The 7,882-nt window shown below is 47.0% G+C and overlaps 1 protein-coding gene across 1 annotated transcript in view; it reads left to right on the plus strand.

Moving 5' to 3' along the window:
- Nucleotides 1-4,597: 4,597 nt before the first annotated feature.
- Nucleotides 4,598-7,882, plus strand: part of LOC145716032 (stromelysin-2-like) — a 10,521-nt gene continuing 7,236 nt past the window's right edge. Inside the window, exons 1-2 of the mRNA XM_081797374.1 lie at nucleotides 4,598-4,636; nucleotides 5,369-5,453. Of these exons, the coding sequence (XP_081653500.1) occupies nucleotides 4,598-4,636; nucleotides 5,369-5,453 (124 nt within the window). The remainder of the gene's footprint in view (nucleotides 4,637-5,368; nucleotides 5,454-7,882) is intronic.

The raw sequence follows: 7,882 nt of genomic DNA on the forward strand, positions 1-7,882 counted from the left end.
TAATGCATGCATAGTATTTTGATTAATATTCTAAGAGCAAATGTATCTTTTTATTTCAAGAAAATGCTAACTATAGACCCAGAAAATGGGTTTCATGTCTGTGAACCCCTGGTTATCTTGTATCGCTATGGAGCCCCTGATCACGGAGACGGTCTTAAAGGTCAGGAGGTAAGGATAATTACCATATGCAGTCATTCCATTTACAAGGTACCTACCAGTTCAATCATATCATAACTGCATGGGCTAGGCATTATAATTTCCTTTTTGCAAATGATAACAGCCAAGATTGCTCAGCTGGGATTCAAACTCATGTCATTTGACTCAAAATTCTGTGCTTTTCCTACCACACCTTTTGGAGGGTACCTGAAAGTAAATTCTCTTACTCATCTCCTCTCCATGTACAAGGCAACCATCCTCACTCACTACAATTAGAAAGCCACCGCTTTGTGAGCAAACACTGGTATTGGAACGCACATTGACCTTGGAAGCCGACTGGGTTTAAACATCCACTGTACCACCTACTGGTGCGTTGGAGAAGATGATGCGTGTTTCCATTTCTCCTCACCCAGATGGTGGAATGCATCCAACTCCAAGGAAGCCAGCCTCCCTACGCCCACCCCACAGCCGCCCCCAGGAGCTTCCAAGGAGCAGGAAGTGGAGCGTGGGTCTTTAGGCCTAGTGGGCACTGCTCAAATGTTCCCTTTTCCAGTTTAAGGAAACTGCTGTTCTTCCTCAGGCTTCCCTCCAAACTTTTTCCTTTCCCTTCTCAGTTGAAGACACCTCGCATAACCTCCCGAAATGATCTTAGGTTTTCCCAGAAGCTGGAAAGAGATATTGCCTTTAATCCAGTCACTTCTGATTACAGTCCTGAAGACACCTCTGAACCAGGGAACACACTGTTCTTGGCGAGCTCCAGGGAGATTATGGGACAAAATACCATTTTACATCCCAATATATTATCCTATGACATACCTTCTCCACAGAGCTGTATGTATGCGTTCTTTCACAGGCACGGTGCTAAGTGCACCCATGGCTATAAAGTTAATCCGATATGCATATTTATAGATTTTGAGTCACGGAGGTCAATATATATCTACACATACACATAAAATATGCAATACACACCGGTCCCCCTTTATACGGCGACTGTGCTAAGCCCTCAGTATAAACGAGATTGCAGATTTGCTCTTACGACCTCCGCAGCAGGGCCCTGGGAGGGAGGAGAACCAGAGGACGCTGGGGATTTGAGGAGGCTCTGTGACCTCAGGCTGAGCTCAAGGCCAGGGGGGAAAACACCCCCATGTGCTAATTGTGTAGCTTTCAGGATAGAGGCTTCTAAGGGCTACTGGCTCTTCTCTTTGGGGTAGATTTCTCTAAAAACCCGTATGTCCTCTTCACCATATCTGTACATATTCTGCTGCTCCTTTCGAAAGCTGTACAGCCTGGGAACTTAGTTTCTTTTCCCAAAACCATGCAGGGGAGCCATGTGTCTAAGGGGAAGTCACTGTTTTCCTCGAGCTTCTGTACGAGCCCCTGCCAGGCTCAGGCCGCCACAGAACCTGGCTGAAAGTAGTAAGCTACGCTACCTCTATGTCTTATGTCGAATTCAACTGGTAAAGGACAACTGATCATACGAACAGGAAGGCTAACTCTTTGTTAGCTCTTAACCCAGTTACACAGTGCCAGATGCTGTTCTGATCGCATGTAATTCCTTTAGAAAATAATATGATGCTACCCCAACATCTGTTTGTTATCACCTAACCTAAAACAGGGAAGCAGAGGTTGATGACCTTTTCAACTGATCTCTAAGATTAAATTATTTCATGAGGCAATTCAAAGACTCGGCAAACTGGCCCCTTTCCTGTAATGGAGTGAATCTCCGAAATTCTCTGCGATGTGATACATGACTCTGAAATTGACTAGCTGCACATCCTTTATGCAGCCCAAATCCCAACTGATACTTACTCATGGTTTAGTGTGCAGAATGGCTTGGGAGCCCTTCACTCTCATCGGCTGCCAGGACCCAACCAAAGACCCCCCAAGGGGGCTTACTGGAAGGTAGTCCAGACAAACGTCTAACCACGCAGCCCCTGTACACCTCCCTCCCCCTGTCTCTCCAAGAATGCCCAATTGATGCTGCTTGCACCATCATGACAAGATGTGTTACTAGTGCTAGGTTCTAAGAACTAAGTACCAGCACTAAGAGAGGGATGCTTACATGAGTAGCAAAAAGAGACTTTGATTGAATTTGTTTTGGCCATTAGTGGGTTTCTGGGTAAATTGGCTGAAAAGTACATCCTTGTGTTTTAAATCTTATTTTTCCTATTGTCTCCCATAAACATTTTGGAGATCTGTGCCTACATAAATATTCACTGGTATAATATAAATTACACCTACAATTTTTAACAGCTACTTTAAGAAATGATTATACAACAATCAAGCCATATCCATTTCATGAAAGAAGTAACTTCTGAGAGCAAAACTGGTATCTGATTATTTTTGCAATTCCTAGCATGGGGCCTGACGCCTTGTCTATGGTACCTATTTAATACACGAGAGGGAGTTCAGTCTATATGCATTCAGTTTTTTATAGAAAATTCAGGGAATCATTAACTAGTGTGTTCTTATCCACACATGCTGTGCCGACCTGATCATTAGCGTTTCTTCGGGAGTTCACTATGATCCTTGGGTTTAACCATTTCAGCCCCCATCGTGGCTATGGTTCTTCTCAAGCTTGCCAGAATGGAAGAAATCTCTCTGAATGAAGAAACACCCTCCAAAGTGTGAATGCGTAACTTTTTCTATTCTATTGAATTTAACCTAACATTTTCCACATCAAGCAAATTTGTACCCAAAGTTGGTATACCCTGGAAAATGGAGAGCAACACAAACACAAAATGCCAGCCCTCTTTTCAACCAATTGCCTTCCGTTAGGAGAGTCAAGTCAAGGTAAGGAAAATATGGAAAGTGCTTTGAGAAAGGGGAATGTTTTGTGAAAACTCCGAGTGGGGAGGAGAGAGAAGACGTTGTGGATGAGGCGGCACTTGACCGAGACCTGGGGGGACGCAGAACTCTGTGACGGCGGAACAGAGGGAGCTGTGATGTGGGACAAGGAGGAGAACGGGGTGCAGCTCACATGTGGGAAACAGCCTAGCTCAGGGTGTGCGGGGAGTGGGAAGCAGAACTGGGACGTCTCTCTGGGCCTGAGCATGGCAGGTTTTCCAAGTGCCATTCACTTTGGGCAATAAAGGAAACCACGGAAAGATTTTATTCATAGAAAGAATTATGGGGCTTTTGTAGTTACCGCTCACCATGTCCCAGCCTCTGGACTAGTATATCCTACGTGTGTCTCGTCTCAGAAACCCACCTGGCATGGGCTAGTGTTATTTCCAGTTTTCAGATGAGAAAATCAAGACATAAAAAGACCGATGTGATGAAAACAGAGACGGAGACAAACCATGACAGACTCATAACTCTAGGAAACAGACTGTGGGTGGCTGGAAGGGATGGGGGTGGGGGTTTGGGGTAACTGGGTGATGGGCATGAAGGAGGGCACAGGATGGGATGAGCGCTGGGTGTTGTATGCGACGAATGAATCACTAACCTCTACATCGGAAGCTAATTTAAAAAAAAGACATAAAAAGACTGAGTAACAGGCTATGGAGTAAGGGCACAGTTTGAACGCCAGTCTGTGGTTTAGGAAGCTCCGTTCCAGGTAAGAAGTTTAACAGTGAGGAATTAGAGTCCCGCTTTGGGAGGAAATGACACCACCCCCAGGTGGAGCCATCCCAGTGGCAGGTGAAGCCCAGGTAGGGCTCCGGGGAAAGACTGGGGCCCGTGTTCGGGGAGGAACTTTTGTGAGGCTGTAAGTTGAAGTTACAGGAGGAGAGATTCCTGTCCTGGGGTAATAAGTGGCCAGCAATGAGAGATGAGGACTCAGAGCAGGGCCTGAGTGAATGGGTAGATTCCAGAGGGGAAAAGGAAGAGACCTAGCAAAGAAGAGGAAGTAATCCAAAAGTACAGGGAGAAAAAGCAAAGTGCAGAGACTCCCAAGCCAAGGAAAGAAGGATCTGTCCAAGACAATGCCAGAGAGGGTCAGTGGCACCGTGACCCCATGGTGGATGTTAGTAGTCACCGCTGAGAGCCCAGGGCAGGGGATCAAAGTCAAGGTCAAGCTTAAACAATAAGGTGGATGGTAAAGAGCAGAGAGATGTTTGGGGAGTTGATCTATTCCAGCGGGTAGACAAGTTCACAGGGTGAGGGAAAAGATTTGTACAAAAGGAGACATGACAGGAAAGCCAGAAGGGTGGAAATCACAGGGGAAGGCATAAGCTTACGCACGGAGGGGCTGAGCCAACTCACTGGCTTTTCCACACTAATTTGCTGTTAGAACAAAGAGATGCATTCCAGCGTCAGGCATCTAGAGATGTCTGTGGGGATCAGCGAAGATCCTTTCAGGCCCGAGGGACAGGGTGGTGGGGTGGAAACGTTATTATAGACATGACAGAACCAACAGAACCAGCCTCATGTCTCACAACACATTCTCTGACAGGGAGGCAAATCCCTTTCCCAGTGTCATGTCTGGTGACAGGGCGCCATGAAGGCTGGTGGACTGGAGTTACACAGACCCGTGACGGTAAGTGACTGCAGGCCGATGCGTCGACCATCTCTACCTGGAAGGTAGCCATGACGACCAAAGGAAGAACAGGTGCACAGCGTCTGTTAAATGTCAGACCCACACACGCTGGTTGTCCATGAAGCTACCATGGGGCCATTCGTAAGGAGAACATACCGGGTGGGGCAAAGCCGTCCTTCATGTTACTCCCAAAACAAAACAGCATTCCATATTTAAAGGTCCTGCTAAAATCATTTCAAGTCTTGTAGGACCAAAAAAACAGAAAAAAAAAAAAATCTGACACTCAAGTTGAATTATAAAATTAAAAGGCTGTATTTCCAAGCATAAAAAAACATGAAGCAAGATTGCTATTCCAAGACGGAACTTAATATGGAAAAACACAAACATGTTTGAGTCCTTCCCCAGAGCAGTAGGCATGAAAACCTTGGAAACAATTTGCCTGTTTGGAAATAGTCAGGAGTCCGTTGATGCAGCCGCACTCACAAGAGCCCACTCGAGGCTGCCGTTCTCCCAGGAAATACAGGATAGAGGAATAATTTCCACAAAACTACATCCAAATGGGGGTGATGGGGGAAAGAAGCCCCCAGGGAAAAAATGTTCAAAGAGCAATAAAATTCTAACATGTCTTGAGCTTCTTGGAAACTATGCCAAATTCAAGCATTGCTAGGATTTTGGTAGGATTTAATCCCCAGCTTTCTGGTCTAGATTTTATGTTTTCCTTTCCACTCTCAGATAGATCACATGGAGGCACTAATCAAGGAGTTATGTGAATACCTAACTGGAAATTTCAAGATTCAGGACCATGTGAATCTTCGAGGCTGGCTGCCTAACCAAAACTTAATTTAAAATGCTTTGTTATTTTGGGAAGAAATTTAACAAACAGCTATTTCAGTGACCAGTTTGCAATGTCCGTCAGCATTCCCGAAGTTGTAATGAAACACTTGTGGCTTTTCGGTCAAGAGCTCTGCCCTCAGACCAAGAGCAGGTGTAAGCCAAGCTCCTCACGCTCTCCCCGGCCAGGACCCACCCCCCCGCCCCCGTCCCTGCAGAGGTGGGACCACCGGCCCGTGGGCAACCTCTCTGTTCTCCAGTTTCTTCATCTGGAAAATCAGGGTGCTGGGCTAGACCCTCGGTTTCTGAGCTTCACTTTACTGAATCTTCACTGTTGCATGGAAATCGGAGACCTTGCTAGAGGAAAGGAGACAGGGGACCACATGGGAGGGAGGGAGGCGAGGCTCTGCGGCCCCATTTCCCACTTCCGGAGGGTGCTTCTTCTGTCATCGGCTTTACCATTTGGCTTTCCAAAAGGGATTTTGTTTAAAGGATATAGTAGTTCACAAACGTTGGAAAACTTGCAGACCGTAGGCTATGTAGACTTCTGCCACATTGACATTTTAAGACACTCTTCCTGGGTGATACCTTTGTAATTCCTGGCCCAGCCCCAGACGGTTACATGCTCTCGAGCTAACGCGGGGACCCTTGCTTCCCACTGCCCAGTGGAGCAGGGTGCATCCTCTTGACACAGGCCAGATTCCCCAAAAGTCAGGATGTGTCTGCTACCCCTTGACTTTAAAACACAAGCTCTAATGTAAAGAGTTTCTTGCAGGATTTCCCTTGCCTGCACTGAAGTCAGTTCAGTTGCTGGGGTTCTGTGGTCCCAGCCCCGCCCTCCTCCATCTAATGCCCGTGAGGAGAGGATTTCAACTTCATGAGAATTTCTTCTAATTCCTCTTACTGTCTTGAACTCACCAATCACTCCACTTAGATGAGGAAGTTGTGGTTAGATAATTAGGGAGAAAATGAGCTCTTTCACATCAATCCAAAATACATTGAAGCAATGTTTATACACAAGATGTTGTTCTTTGTGTGACAAGGAAAACAGAAGTCGGGAAGGTGAGAAAGCCAACCTGACAGGTGGGAAAGGCGGGAGCCCCATCAGGTCCTGAAGGGGGAGAATAGAGGCAAGTAGTTCTCAACTTTACGTCTCATCAAACACTTTCCAGGAAGGAGGGTGGGGCGTGAGTAGAGGAAGCCACAGATTTAGATCATCTTTTCTCACCAAGGGTAGAAAGGACACACCCACAAGACACTTTAATATAGAACATGGATACATAAATGAACATTTTTCATTACATAGCCATGTATTTATTTTAATATGCATAGAAAAATAATAACCCATGAAACCATGATTTTACAGATAAGATAGCCTATAATGAGGCAAAACTTGGGGCACCTGGGTGGCTCAGTTGGTTATGCATCCGCCTTCAGCTCAGGTCATGATCTCAGGGTCCTGGGATCGAGCCCGGCATCGGGCACCCTGCTCAGCGGGAGGCCTGCTTCTCCCTCTCCCTCTGCTGCTCCCCCTGCTTGTGCTTGCTCTCTCTGTCAAATAAATAAATAAAATCTTTTTAAAAAATAAGACAGCAGACTCCCAGTAAGGCAATAAGACTTGGTCTGCCGCAAGCCCCTGCCTCCCCTGGTACATTCTGATGGGTTTCAGAGAAGGATCTGACATGTCCCATGATGCCAACGGGCAGTGTCTACACCGGGTGTGAGTTATCACATACCCCACCTGTGGATGGGGGTTTCTCAGTCAAGGTTCTCACCCCTGGGCCTGAATAAAAGTTGAGAGAAACCGTGGGACCCTGAAGGTGTCCCAGGACACTTAGCAAAGGCAGAAGGGAGCTCCTCTGAAGCCGGGATGGCCGCCCCACGGCCCCTGCAGGGCGACAAGCTTTGGCAGTGTGAGTGCTGAACAACCACCTGCACAGCTCCGGGTCAGCAGCCCTGCCCCTGCCCTGGGTCGGGAGCGGGGTGCACCCTGGAGCGCCTCACGGCCAGCAGGATCAAGGAGCAAAGCCTACTTTCCCAAATGCTCATGGAGTAGTCTAGAACCCTTGTCAAATAGGATGGAAATGAATTGGAGGAAACAACAGTCTTGTGCCTCCTTCACACACTTCCTGTTTGGTATTAATCACAAGGTTGCGACACCAAGTGAATCTAAATAATCTGCAGATGTCACCATTTCTGATAATTGCTGGAGCTGTTCATCGCTAATCAAAGAGCATATTATGAAACCTGAGTCAGCCAGCATCCGCTTTCTGGAAGGGTGGACCTGTATATAAAGAGGGAGCGTCCTAGCTGATGTGCTGGGGTGGCCGGTGGGGAGCGTCCAGGTCCTTCAGCAGAGAAGGAAAGCGAAGCCAGCATGCCCAGCCTTCCCGTTCTGCTAGTGCTGGTCTGGGG

This window comes from Leptonychotes weddellii, chromosome 11, assembly GCF_054177405.1.
Source record: "Leptonychotes weddellii isolate Sample4059 chromosome 11, ASM5417740v2, whole genome shotgun sequence".
Classification (NCBI taxonomy): domain Eukaryota; kingdom Metazoa; phylum Chordata; class Mammalia; order Carnivora; family Phocidae; genus Leptonychotes; species Leptonychotes weddellii.